Below are 14,433 nucleotides of genomic sequence, written 5' to 3' on the forward strand. Positions count from 1 at the left end.
CTTCTTCCTTCTGGTACCTTCCCCTTATCTTCTATGAAGGATTCATTTATAAATACACAGTCAGAATTAAAACATCTGAGAGTTTCCTAACTTTCCTGACATCTGGAGTATGATCACTTAGCAATTCTTATTCAACATTTTTTAAAACAACAGCTCCCTTACAGTCTCTCCAGCATTCATTTTGGAGGCTGGGTCTACCGACTCACCACCTTGTACGCAGGGGGCGTTCGGATCTCTCCTCCTAGTGAGTGGCTGGTTCACGGTCTTCTGCAGATCCATCCGGTCTTTCATCTATGTGACCAATGCCCCTTGTGGTCAACGGCACACATGTTAAAGACAGATGGCTGGGGTCTGAGGTTCAATCTGAAGTTGTGGAACAAAGCTACACTAATTGGCCAATCTGGGAATTAAACCTCTGGTCTTTGGCCTTTTTAAGTATCATACATAAACCAACAGGCCCATATTCTTGGCCTCCAGACAAAAGCAACAAATTCTCGTGGATTGTTCTTAGTCGTTTGTAAAGTTCTACAAGTGGAGGATCTGTCAGATAACGAATATTCTACACTCAAAATGTTGTGACATAAACACTGGTTCAAAAATAGCAATTGTTACAAAAGACATTAAGCTACACATTGAACACTGAAGACTTTAATGGCAGCTGACCTTAGAAGTAAGGAGAAACCTTCTGCTTCTTCACTACGGAGCTTGAAAAACAAATGACCCTCCCAAGGAAGGTCTGCCCACCTGGGTTAGTTGGGGAGAGAATCAGAGGCTCAGTCAAATTTCCATTTTAATGCTATTTAGAAAGTGGTCTCTGACTGTGGTAAGGCTAAAGAAAACATCTTAAAAATATAAGTAATGAATCTATAAGGAGGGGAAAGTAATAAGGAACCAAACAAATAATGAAGTTGACAGTTTCCTTGAGTCTGACAACACCGCAGCCTAAATGGGCATGATGTTGGAATCTTAATAACATCACCATCACCTCCACCATTTACTGATCATGCGCCAGTAAATGACTGTGCTAAGAGTGTTCATGTCATACCTCATTAATCTTTATAAAAACCCCAATGGCAGAGATTACTGAGGTTTAACAAGGGTAAGTAACATGCACAAGGTCGCAGAGAACAGGGCTGGGACTCAAACACCAAAGCCACTCCATGCCCTCAATTACTGCCTTCCAACTAACACCAGCATCCCTGCATCTGGCCTCCCACTTCCCAGCCAGAGACAGACCCAACTCTGAAGAGAACAGAAACTTCCATCTGGTGGCTTTACCAGTACTAGACACCATGGTCCCAAAGGTCACCGATTTGTCTATGGCCACACTGCTAGGAGGTGCTGTTCTGTTCAAGAAAGACCATCTGAAATATCTACTACCTGAATATCCACCACACAGGGAAGGATAATGAAAACTGGACAAACTCCATGATAGGAATCAAAGTAAGCCCAGAAAAGAAGCAGGCAGGTTGCATAAAAGGTAAAGGGTTTCCTGCCCCAATATTACATTAAGAAAATAACCTCCTGGCAGGGAAAACTCCATGAATCCCGGTGAAAGGAAGCAGAGGGAGATGGAGGTGAGAAGTAGAGGGAGGTGGATGTGGGGAAAACCAAACTCCACCTTCGTATGCTAGCTAGAAGCCAGCCAGGCAAACTCAGACTCGAATGACTTCCCAAGAGGGTTCAAACAGCTAAGGAGGCGAAAACATTATCCCCTCCCAGGCCAAGCTTAAGAGATTGTGGGTGTGTGCATGGGGGAGGTGGTAGGCCCCTATTTATAACAAGGGCAACGTCTTCATTTTCACCCCCATCAGTTGGTTGTGGTGGTTTTATATTATTTTATATTGGTGGGGGAACAAACGGGAACTTGGGTAGGAAAAAAAAAAAGTCACAAAGGAAATTCTGTAGTTTGTTTTTCATTCATGGAATATACAAATTCCATCAAAACTATTACACCCCTTAGGGACCCTCTACGGGAGGAGTAATGCTGGTGGAAACTCAAATTCTGAAACAGTGGGATCACCCTGTAACTTTCAGCATAGAAAACATGTGCCGATCCGTTTCATTCTAAATAACTTTCAAAAGACAAAAATAGCACAGCCCAAGAAGTAAGATTTAAGTGTGAAATCCCTTCATAACAACAACTCATTCATCAAAACAGCTGTTAAAACCCAATCAATGGGGCTTCCCTGGTGGCGCAGTGGTTGAGAGTCCGCCTGCCGATGCAGGGGACACGGGTTTGTGCCCCGGTCCGGGAGAATCCCACATGCCGCGGAGGAGCTGGGCCCGTGAGCCATGGCCGCTGGGCCTGCACGTCTGGAGCCTGTGCTCCGCAACGGGAGAGGCCAAAACAGTGAGAGGCCCACGTACCGCAAACAAAACAAAACAAACGACAACAAAAAAACCCAATCAGGGCTTCCCTGGTGGCGCAGTGGTTGGGGGTCCGCCTGCCGATGCGGGGGACACGGGTTCGTGCCCCGGTCTGGGGGGATCCCACGTGCTGTGGAGCGGCTGGGCCCGTGAGCCATGGCCGCTGGGCCTGTGCGTCCGGGGCCTGTGCTCCGCGGGGGGAGAGGTCACAGCAGTGAGAGGCCCGCGTACCGCAAAAAAAAAAAAACAAAAAAAAAACCCAATCAATGGCCCACTCACTTACTGGAAAAGTGCTAAATACAAAGATTTCCTCAGGATAAAACTCTCTGAACTGGTCTTCTAAAATAAGTGCAGCAATTTATATCTGCTCATAGATAATGACATAATGGCAAAACTATTACCAAAAGTACAGACTCTCCTAATAAAAGTAGTCAAGACACAGAAAAAGGACCACCTTTTTTCTGTAAAACTAATATGTAAAGGCAGAACTACTAGAAAAATCAAGGGACTATGCCTGCCTCTATTCTCATCAGATACACAGAAAATGAGGACCATGGCTCTTTCCCTGCCGCCGCGGAGCTGCACAGAGGCGGAGGCTCGGTGCACTCAAGATTCGGTTCCACCCTTAACCCACCACCATGGCCCCATGGCTGAGGAAGGCTTTGCTGCTGGAGGTTTAATGGACGTTAATACTGCTCTGCAAGAGGTGCTGAAGACCGCCCTCATCCAGGACAGCCTAGCACATGGAATTCGCGAAGCTGCCAAAGCCTTAGACAAGCGCCAAGCCCATCTCTGCGTGCTTGCTTCCAACTGTGAGGAGCCTATGTATGTCAAGTTGGTGGCGGCCCTTTGTGCTGAGCACCAAATCAACCTGATTAAGACTGATGACCACGGGCTTCCCTGGTGGCGCAGTGGTTAGGAGTCCGCCTGCCGATGCAGGGGACGCGGGTTCATGCCCCGGTCCGAGAAGATCCCACATGCCGCGGAGCGGCTGGGCCCGTGAGCCATGGCCGCTGAGCCTGTGCGTCCGGAGCCTGTGCTCCGCAACGGGAGAGGCCACAACAGTGAGAGGCCCGCGTACCGCAAAAAAAAAAAAAAAAAAAAAAAAGATTGATGACCACAAGAAACTAGGGGAATGGGTAGAGGCCTCTGTAAAACTGAGAAGGAAAACCCCGTAAAGTGGTTGGTTGCAGCTGTGTGGTGGTTAAGGACTATGGCAAAGAGTCTCAGGCCAAGGATGTCATCGAGGAGTACTTCAAACGCAAGAAATGATCAAATTAAAAAACTGGGTTCTTGTTCCTCATATCTGGTTTTTTATTTGGGGCAGGGAAGTAAGTAAGGTCCCTGTTAATGAAGGACAAAAGATATTCATTGCAAAATAGCTGGCAGCATGCTATCTGTCTCCTGGTTTCTAAGTGAAAGGCTATTCTCCCAACCAATAAGTAACTTCAGTGTTGGCAAGTAGAAGAGCACAGCAAAGACAGGCTTACAGTAAGGTATTGTTGACAGTCAGGGCTTCTTGGGTGTGGACATTTATCACAACTACGACAAGGCCAGCCTAGAACCTAGAGAAATGGGTTGAGGCTAGTCAAGCGTGGGTGTCAATAACTTAAAATCCTAAAGCTGGATTGGATTTAGGCTGTGGGACACTAGGAGGTACATGAAGTCCAGATGCATTTATGCACGTGCCCATTAGGGAAGGTCAGGGTGCCTTAACCTTTATTTACCTAAATATTAGGCACAGAAACAAGACGTGCTTCTGTGTATTCTATTCCCTCTAGAATCTCAGTAGGGAGATGTAATGGTGACCCATGTACTTCAAGCCTGGATCGAGTTGGGTTCGTTGGTATGAGTATGAAATGTTGAGCCAGGTAGGACTAATGGAAGTCTTAAAACTGCAATCCCTTGTAAATTGCCAACTGGGGTGCCTTGAGTTTCTCTCCCCTGGTTTGCCAGTCTTACTATACAGTTACAGGACACACGTGAAGGGAAAGTGAATTGTTTGCTTTTTTTTTTTTTGGCGGTATATGGGCCTCTCACTGCCGTGGCCTCTCCCCTTGCGGAACACAGGCTCCGGACGCGCAGGCTCAGCAGCCATGGCTCACGGGCCCAGCCACTCTGCATCATGTGGGATCTTCCCGGACCGGGGCACGAACCCGTGTCCCCTGCATCGGCAGGCGGACTCTCAACCGCTGCGCCACCAGGGAAGCCCTCAGTTTGCTTTTAATTCTAATTCCTTTATATCATCGTTGGCTTAACATTTTGAGTCCCTACACTGTATTTGGTGCTGTTTGAGTCTGTTGATGCAGTGGAAAAAGCATATTTTTGTTTGAAAAAAAGAAAAGAAAATGAGGACAGTGATTTGACAACCCTTGCAAAATAGTCTCCCGGGGGACAAAAGTCCTGGGGACAGAACGCATCAGTGTACAGCCACAGCCAGTGGGGTACCCTCCTATCACGTTAAACACTACTGAGTATTTGTAACTATAATAACCTTCTTTACACACGAAGACCTTGTGGTTAAAGAAGTGTTTTTTAATATCTTTACTGAGTCAAAATATTAGTCACCAAATGAAAGTTTTCAAAAACTCTTCACTACATCATGTCCACTCTGAGCAAATAACACTCTTTGTTACAAGCACATTTTCGAGTATTTTGTTTCACAGTGGAACAAAGGAATCACTCACTGGGCTGTCCTCATTCGCGGCTGGCCTCATTCAGTTCACTTGAAGAACCTCTGACCCATCACCACCACGATCGCCCCCCCCCCCACCGCCTTGTGTTTTCTCTATGGCACTTTTCAGAGAACAACTCCACTCAGTTCAAATGTCAATGATGCCATTATGGGCATGGAACCTTTTAGAGGATGTTGGCTGCTTATACCATTGTGTGACTGGACAACTGACTTGACATTCAGTTTTTCAGAGGTGGTCCAGATCTCAGTTTCCTTCCAGCTTCCTTAAAATAGAGGTGAGATCATCAAGGTTAGAAGAAAGGTGCCCAGTTACTATAATACCAATGAATAAACAGAAACGTAAAAAATAAAGAAATTAAGACCCTTAGCTCGTGAATGTTATTTGGGTTTTAAATAGTTGTGGAGAAATGAGACCAAGTGCAAATATACTGGAGTGAATATACTGGACACTGAGCCATCAGTACCTGAATCTTGAATGGATATATGGTTGACTCACAGCAAGACATTCATTAACGCAGAAGTGGAGATGCATAATGAGGAGGTAGAGAGATGTATTTGAATAGCTCTACATTTTTTTAAAGGCACAAATCATGATAAGCATTTGTCTCTTTAAACTTTATGACATCATAATCCAGCACAATGACTGCCTTTACAAAGAAGCACTTCACTTACTAGAGCAGGCATACAGTTTATTTAAACATGATATTTTTTACATCCAATCTATACACTGTCTTTTAAAGGGCAACTGTACCAACACTACAAATCTGTTAGTGAACGAACAGAATTTTAAAAAGGCAACTCTAAATGACTCCTGAGTCTGAGGAAGATACAGATATTAAAGTTTATATCTATACATTGCTCCTAAAAGGATGCATCTAAAACAGTGATTGAAATAAACCTTTTCTGGAACACAGCTGGGCATAACTTGACAAACACTGAAATAGATGCTCTGTTTACTGATTGTTTCGGTTGACTCATTCAGATAGGCAACGTTTACTGAGTGCCTACCAGATACCGTGCACTATGAAAGGGGCTTGAGGGTATAAAAATGGAATGAGAGTAGTTTTTTACTCTTAATAAAAACCAATAATAATAATACTAGATTGAAAATATAAATAATAATCAATAGGACTTAAGCATAGGTGCTTTCATGAGTGATTTACATGCATTAACTCATTTATCCTAAAAACAATCCTAGGAGATAACCATTTTACAGGTGACAGAGCTGAAGCACAGAAAGGTTAAGTGACTTGTCCAATGTCACACAGCGTGGAGCCAGTACAGCACGGGTTTGAACCCAGGCCACCTGGGACTACAGTCCACACTCCTCACCATCATGTTGTACTAAGTTGCTCACAGGCTGATGGGAAGGTGGCTGCATCTGGAAAGGCTTCCTAGAGAAACACACATAGGAGCCGAGTCCTGAAGGATGAGGTGGATGGAATGGGGAGAGGGAGGCATTTCGGTCAGAGGTTAATGCTACCTAAGAGCATAGAGGGAAGAAACCTCTTCTCATCCACAGAGCAAGTAGTTGCTAAAGCTGGGACTAAGGATGCACATAACAAGGGGCAGGAGACGTGGCTGGAGAGGGAAGCAGGGGTCAGAGAACAACACCTGAAACCTATGGGCGGGAAGTGGGTGAGTGAAGGGTTTTTCCTCCTGGGAATACCGAGGATGGGTGGAAGGGGGGTGAACTAGGAAGCGAGGAGGCAAGTTGAGAAGCAATTCAAGAGAAAAGTGATGAGGATCTAATGGAGGTGGTGGGAACGGTCAAGCGACCAACGATCATAGCAACACGACAGCATGGAGATCCGCCAGGAATGAATAATTTAGACATGCACCGTCTTCATGTAAAAGATGTGCATATCTTCCATATAACATGACTTTAATTACCTGTAGGTGATGTGGAAACCTAGAGATCATAAACAAAAATACAGATGCCAACACAAGGCGAGGGAAAGAGCACTGCACATGAACCCACGGAGCACGGCTTCAGCCCTCGCTCTGCCACCACAGCGGGGTGACTGCGACAGCCCACGTGGCCACTCGCTGCTCACTTCTCTGTAATCAGCCTAGAAATGAGCTATACGTCTCCTTCTCATTCAGTCTCTGCCCGCCATTTCTCAGCTGGAGGCGTGTCAGAATCAGTAAAATGCTTCATCCTACTTCTCTATTAGCTTATTTTCAACAAGTGTCTACAACAAACACAGCTTCACAAAAATCACAAAGATTAAAAATAAGAGTACAACCACACTCTCAGAAAACAGGTCTCTTTAACAGACATTGCATCAAAATGGAAATGCCTAATGACACTGTATAGAACGTGGAACGTACAGAGACCTCATGTCACCTTCATAATTTAACACATCCTTATAATTTAAAGCCAGGAACCCAGAGTTATTATATATTCCTTATAACAAAATCAAATCGATAGAACTGTGTGCTTTCCAGGATTTCTGAGGATTGGCCGCTCACCTATAGAGAAGGCCTGAGTAATAATACAAGAACCAGAAGCACAAGTTGCGATGCAAATTGCAATTTAAAAAACAGACACATTCAGACCGTGGCATATGGTTCACAGAGACAAGCGTTCTTATACGACAACCCACACGTGATGGGGAAATGAATGTCAAAGACAGGAAAGCTGAGTTTACCTTCCAGACCAGCCCTGACTTGTATGACCTCAGGAAGTCTCTTAACCTATGTGTGACTCAGTTTCCTCATTTGTAAAGATGGGATACTTATAGGTGTTTCACTTCTTTTTTTAAACCCACAGTTAAATAAGTTTGGCAAATACTTCGTACTTGGGCTTCCCTAGTGGCACAGTGGTTGAGAGTCTGCCTGCCGATGCAGGGGACACGGGTTCGTGCCCCGGTCTGGGAAGATCCCACATGCTGCGGAGTGGCTGCGCCCGTGAGCCGTGGCCGCTGAACCTGCGCGTCCGGAGCCTGTGCTCCGCAACAGGAGAGGCCACAACAGTGAGAGGCCCGCGTACCGCAAAAAAAAAAAAAAAAAAAAATACTGCGTACTTTACTAATCCTCCTCTGGAAGACGCGCAAAACACATCCAATATTAAAGGCTCTGACAAGTTCTGCCATCAAGAAACCTCTTTCTTTAAACTTGTTTGACCAAATAAAGTTCTAGTCATTTAACACTTTGGAACCTTGGCATTCCAAGAGACAAAGCATAGCAAACAGCAGGGAAGGGGTCTTTCCACAAAGCTCGGCTTTCCTGGGTGAGGACCTCATCCTCCGCTACTCAGAAAGGTTTCCTCCCATGTAGCAGGATCAAGGCACAGGCAGCGGAGGGGGTACCACACAGTCTCTCCAACTGAAATACTGCCTCTCTCTCCAGGGCAGTGTTTCCAAAGACCCCAGTTAGGACTCTTGCTTGGGTCACATGTCCACCTCCTGGACCAATCGCTGTGGTCAAGGGACTAGGGCACAGGGACCAGCAGGCACAGAAGCACAGGACAATGACGCAATAAATATTTGCAAACAAATGAATAAACTGGGAAAGGGCTGCTGGGCTGGGCAGACAAACAGCAGATTGCCAGTTCAACCACTACCTAGGCTTTTATGATTATTATGACTGAAAATTTTAGCGCTGAGAGTCCTGGCAACAGAGGCAAAAAGCAAACACAGTGTTATTTTAACTAACTGATTTTTTAAAAGGAAGCAGGTTAAGTTTTTTAAATGAGAAAAGTTTGGTTTTCCTGGCACTAAATGCTAACAGCAATTTAGCATAGAAGCTATTCACTCAAAAATATCATTCACGGGTCCTTAAGGAAGCACAGAATAGGAAAATGGACTGATTATTCCTTTAACGAAAAAATGTGGACATGTCCTTCACACTCAGCTTCTCATATCAACTTTTGCTAAAAGCCAAAGACAAACATTAAAAATTAAAGACACTTCTTCAAGGTGCTTCTTCCGGGTGGGTCCAGCCAGATAGTTTTCTAGAAATCTAATAACAAAGAGGACTCTATTCTGACTACCTGGGGGACAGTCCTCTGGGTCCTGCCAGGCGGTGAGGCAGAAAAGAAAGAGTAAAGGCCGCAGGGTTGGACAGACGACCAACGTTGTCGGCTTCTGGCCTCCACTGATTAGCTTTGGAAAATGGTTGAAGGATTTTAAGCAGGGAATGATACGCTTGGATTTTTCATTTCAGAAAGCCACTGGGGCAGCTGTGCAGACAGAGGATCAGAGTGAGGCCACAGGCCATGGGGCCAGTAGTTAAAAGGCTGCTGAAGTTTGCCTGGAGAGCCGGTGATGACAGCCTGAACGAAATTTTAATGGGACTTAGTGCCCACAAAACCTCCTTAGTCTACGACAGGTCAGCCTCACTCGTGAGGCTTCTATGACAGCAGTGGTGCCCCAGGAACACACAGTCCTTCCCCAGAATATTTTGTGGAGGGCTGTTCCCCCACCCACTAATGAGGTCCTTGTATGTCGCAGAGAACAAGTGACTTCTTCACCCTTTATACTAAAACAAACAGAAGAAAAATGGTTCTGACAGCAAGAGGCTGGAGGAGGCCCAGAATGAACTGACCCCAGAGCGCGAGCAGTGGCTAACGCTTCGTTCCTCAGGGTCCTCATGGGCGGAAGAGATGCTGCCTACCTCCTCCCAGGAAGCTTGCTTCCCCTTGTTGAAGACTGATTTCCCATAGAAACAATGTTAGAATCAAACAAACTTCTTGTATAATTTATCTTGATAAACATGATTCACTTCTGCAAAACTTTTAGCAAAATTATATTACAATAAGTTCTGTCCTCCCTCTCCTATCTAAAACACACAAACAAAAAAAAAAACCTTAAAATACAAACTAATTTAAGAGCTCAACAAAATGATAAGACTGACCAACAATCCTCGATCTTTCTAAGTCTATAATGGAGCATCTGAGCCAGTCCTTCACAATGGCAAAGCGCCAGCACCTCTGAGACGTGTTCACCTTAGGCAGCAGGTAAACCATGGCCTAGGCCATTCTAGGTCCCATCCTCACCTTCTAAAACCAAAAAGGATTTTCTGACTTGGTTACAACTTAGCAGGTCTCCCAGCCTCCAGCCTTGCCATTCTGTAAGCCCGTTACCACACTGGGGTCAAACGTAAATCTGATGTCTCCCCTTCTTTCCGGACTCCTTAAAAGGTTCTGGAAAGCCCTCCATGACTTAACTCCAAACTATACTTCAAACGTTAAATTCTTTCCCCACCTGTCACTGACTCGTAGCCTTCAAGCCTCAACTCAGGCGTCAACTTCCCAGGGGAACGTCCATCTAGCTCTGAACTAAGCCAAGGGCCAGTCTGTCATCCCACAGCACTGTGGGCACACCTCTTACTACATGATACTGAGATTATTCATTAGAGTCTGCATGTTCTTTTTGTTTTGCTTATCTTCCTACCCCTGGTAGTAGCACTGGGCCCAGCACATCACAGGCACCTCATTGGTGTTTGCTAAACTAACTACAGAATGAAACGTCTTCTCTGACTTCCCTCTCTACTCCTGACCTTCAATTTCCTGCCCTACGACTGTGTGCCTCAATGTGCACAAATGGGTTATTTTAACCACGAATCCCCAGCGCTGAATAGAATCACATACTCTTCACAAGTTCACCACTAAACAACGCATATCAAAGAATGTCTGCTAGGGGACTTCTCTGGTGGCGCGGTGGTTAAGAATCCACCTGCCAAAGCAGGGGACACGGGTTCGAGCCCTGGTCCGGGAAGATCCCACATGCAGCGGAGCAACTAAGCCCGCGAGCCACAACTCCTGAGCCCGCGTGCCACGAGCCCGTGCTCCGCAACAAGAGAAGCCACCGCAATGAGAAGCACGTGCACCACAACAAAGAGTAGCCCCCGCTCGCCACAACTAGAAACGCCCACGCGCAGCAACAGACCCAACACATCCAAAAATTAATTATTTTTTAAAAAAGAATGTCTACTTAGATTAATAATAATGAGCTAATGCCCGGACTAGAGATTGAAACCTTCCATATATCTTAATATACACTGAACAGCCTGAACAACTCTATGGGGTAAAAATATCCTTTCTTCTCATCGTTTTTCTCAACCCTATCTTTCAAAACACACACATGCAACAATATCTGAAAATTCGGGCTGAAACAAGAAGGGATCTGTACTTAGATATGACGGAAGAGATGATCAGTTCTCTCATTGAACTTCTCCAAAAGATCCCTTATGTGTTCCATTTAAACACATGTTTCCTCTTACTCATATCTTGATCTGAACACCAGCAATGCTTCTTAGACGAGAAGACTTCTCACCCTGTGCTTCTGCAAGGATAATACACATTCCCGGGCTTCCCTGGTGGCGCAGTGGTTGAGAGTCCGCCTGCCGATGCAGGGGACATGGGTTTGTGCCCCGGTCCGGGAAGATCCCACATGCCGCGGAGCGGCTGGGCCCGTGAGCCGTGGCCGCTGAGCCTGTGCGTCCGGAGCCTGTGCTCCGCAACGGGAGAGGCCGCAACAGTGAGAGGCCCGCGTACCGCAAAAAAATAAAAAAATACACATTCCCAAACACATCATGTTCTGATCACTTAGGGTGAGGGTCAGGGAACCCAAATGTGTACAGAGGCCAAGGTGGTGTTGGGCCAGTCACTACCTCTTCTGATCTGTGTTAGGCACAGACGTAGGCCTGATTCCAAAGTCTAAGCTCTCAAGAGCGGCTGGAACTGAGATATATGACTGAAATCTCCCAATTTGTAAATACTGGCAACCAATTTAATTTTTCTTTTAACTCTGTGTACTTAAAGCACGTTAGAATAGGCTGCAGGCCGCTAGCTGGTGACATCTGCTTTCCGTCTAAGCTACCCATTGTCATTTTCAGTGGCCCACTGATTATAAACTTTTGTCTTCTCCAACATGGCACAGAGATCTTTTGTGGCTGGAAATACATACAACCCTCTAAGACTGGCACCAATTGTAGGGCCCAACACCCGATGCCCCGGGCTCCAGAACAGCTGGATTAAAGCATCCATGTTAACCAACAGGAGTTTCATCCAGCTCATCATTCCAGGAGTTTCCCCCACATTTCAGCTAATTACCTCAACCACTGTTTCCACCAGGAGCCAGGGGAGAGGTGACAGCAAATGCAGTCTACAGGGAACTGCTCCAAAGGCCCACAGAACCCGAGATAAGTCTGGGAGAGAGAGAGAGAGAATGATCCCAAGATCGTAGAGTGGAACTTGAGAGAGAATAGGTTAGGAGGCTGAGACATTTGAACTCAGAGAGATGGAACTTCTATAGGAAAGGAACAAGGCCTTCCAGGTCTAGAGGGAAGAAAAGGTCAATAAACCTCAAAATAAAAAGGAAGCTTTTAATGAAATGCCCAAAGAAGCGCCTGGTCTGTAGCTGCTTTAACGTAAGATTCACAGGACTATCTAGAGAACTCCCAGGTACGTCTTTAAGGGCCAAGCCCAACACTGAACATCTAAAGAGTCCTTTCTGTTCTGTGAGGTACCTGCCAGTGAAACTAAACTTAAGTGCCTTGCCATGGCTCAGTCTCCTTTAAAGTACCTCATTAGGGACCTCCCTGGTCCAGTGGTTAAGACTCCGTGCTCCCAATGCAGGGGGCCCAGGTTCCATCCCTGTTCAGGGAACTAGACCCTGCATGCCGCAACTAAAGATCCCTCGTGCCACAACTAAGACCCGGCGCAGCCAAATAAATAAATATTTTTTAAAAAAAACCAAAATAAAATAAAGTACTTCACTGGTCCTTTATCCCTTGCGGACACGTCTGGCTTTATCTGGAGAAACTCACTCTGTAAGCCCTGTCCCACACTCCGCTCTCACACCTACTCTGCCCTCATAAGCTTGGCATAGAAGAAAGATCCATTTTAAACTTGGATTTAAACAGAAATTTTCTTTATTCGCTCATTTCATCAGCTACAAATGAGGAAATCCCACCTGCCTCACAGTGGGGATGAGATGAAATAATAAACCAATGATTCCAACCATAAACGGTGCTCAAATGTTCTTTTCTCTCCCCAAGCCCAGTCTCCCACTCCAGCCCCAGCATTGTTTTCTTTCTTTTTCCTTTTCTTTTAATTGGAGTATAGTTGATTCACAATGTTGTGTTAATTTCTGCTGTACAGCAAAGTGATTCAGTTACACATATAATATCTACATTCTTTTTTTATATTCTTTTCCATTATGGTTTGTCATAGGATACTGAATATAGTTCCCTGTGCTATACAGTAGGCCCTTGTTGTTTATCCATTCTCTATATAAAAGCTTACATCTGCTCACCCCAACCTCCCACTCCATCCCTCCCCCTCCCTCAACCCCGTCCCCCTTCAGCCCCAACGTTTTATAGTTTATGACCCAAAATGTCAAAAGTACAAAATTCTGAAATACTGACTGTACCGAACAGAAGCTTGAAGTGATACACAAGTGATAAATCTCGTTTTCCTCTTCTTACTCATTAATATAAATTTGCTCAGTGACAGATTAACTAAAAAACTGTCAATTCCACGAAGTTGGATGCAAAAACACAACTTAAAACACACAGTAGCCCATATCAACAGCCAGTAATAATTTTTATTGCCGCCTGTTACGCTAGTTGCCAGGAAATATTTTTTTTTAATCTTGGATGTTGTTTTAAATATGTAATAAAAGAAAATATGACCGGCTGTTGAAGCCCATATGCTACTCCTTTTCAGGACTACAAAATGCTCATTCAGAGCTGGTTTGCACACAGCAAGGAGCAGCTTCCTTCAAACACTCCCTCGTACACTGGCAAGTCCCAAACGTATTTCTTGAAATTAAACCTTTCCCTGGGCTATGCGCTCATGCTGCCACCAAAGGTCAACATCTTCACTTGGACGTTTCAAAGGCATCCCAAACTCAATGTGTTCTAAAGTTATGTCCTTTCGCAACCCCACCAGTCTCCCGCATCACACTGAACAAGGTCCCTACCTACCCAGTTTCTCAAACTCATCACTGATTCCTCTTATTTTCCTCAACTCTCATATGCAAGTCCCACTACTTCTATATTCCAAACACATCCCGAATCTGTCCACCTCTCACCACCTCCTCTAGCAATCCTGAGACAAGCGGTTCTCAAACTTTTCCGTGCATCAGATCATCTGGAGGGCTTGATAAAACACAGATTGCTGGGTCCCGTCCCACCCCCTAGAGTTTCTGATTCAGTAGGTGTGCGATCAGGCTGAGAATGTGCATTATTACTAATAAGTTCCCAGGTGATTCTGCTGCTGCTGGTCCTGAGAACACCTTGCAGACCCATCACCCTACACCAAGTCATCATCTCTCACCTCCCTACCCAGGAACACCTAAATTACTGGTTGTCCCACTGTCTTGCCTCCCTCTAATTTATTCTCTACTTAAGAAGCC

The 14,433-nt window shown here is 45.3% G+C and overlaps 3 protein-coding genes across 9 annotated transcripts in view; 2 read left to right on the forward strand and 1 right to left on the reverse strand.

The window, feature by feature from the left end:
• Positions 1-14,433, reverse strand: part of CARMIL1 (capping protein regulator and myosin 1 linker 1) — a 318,449-nt gene that overhangs the window by 262,608 nt on the left and 41,408 nt on the right. The gene's annotated exons all lie outside the window — the stretch shown is intronic.
• LOC132527646 (cytidine monophosphate-N-acetylneuraminic acid hydroxylase) overlaps positions 1-14,433 on the forward strand; it is a 257,079-nt gene that overhangs the window by 50,622 nt on the left and 192,024 nt on the right. The window lies entirely within an intron of this gene.
• On the forward strand, positions 3,017-3,642 carry LOC132527946 (small ribosomal subunit protein eS12-like). The gene is made up of 2 exons (XM_060163948.1): positions 3,017-3,195; positions 3,564-3,642. Exons 1-2 carry the CDS (start codon positions 3,017-3,019, stop codon positions 3,640-3,642), a joined length of 258 nt encoding a protein of 85 aa, XP_060019931.1.

The sequence above is a fragment of the Lagenorhynchus albirostris genome, chromosome 10 (genome assembly GCF_949774975.1).
Source record: "Lagenorhynchus albirostris chromosome 10, mLagAlb1.1, whole genome shotgun sequence".
NCBI lineage: Eukaryota > Metazoa > Chordata > Mammalia > Artiodactyla > Delphinidae > Lagenorhynchus > Lagenorhynchus albirostris.

Bases quoted from the DNA above. Each gene is read 5' to 3' on its own strand.
- LOC132527946 (XM_060163948.1), top strand. From the start codon at position 3,017: ATGGCTGAGGAAGGCTTTGCTGCTGGAGGTTTAATGGACGTTAATACT. The intron at 3,196-3,563 runs GTATGTCAAGTT...GGTTGGTTGCAG, and splicing joins TCCAACTGTGAGGAGCCTAT to CTGTGTGGTGGTTAAGGACT.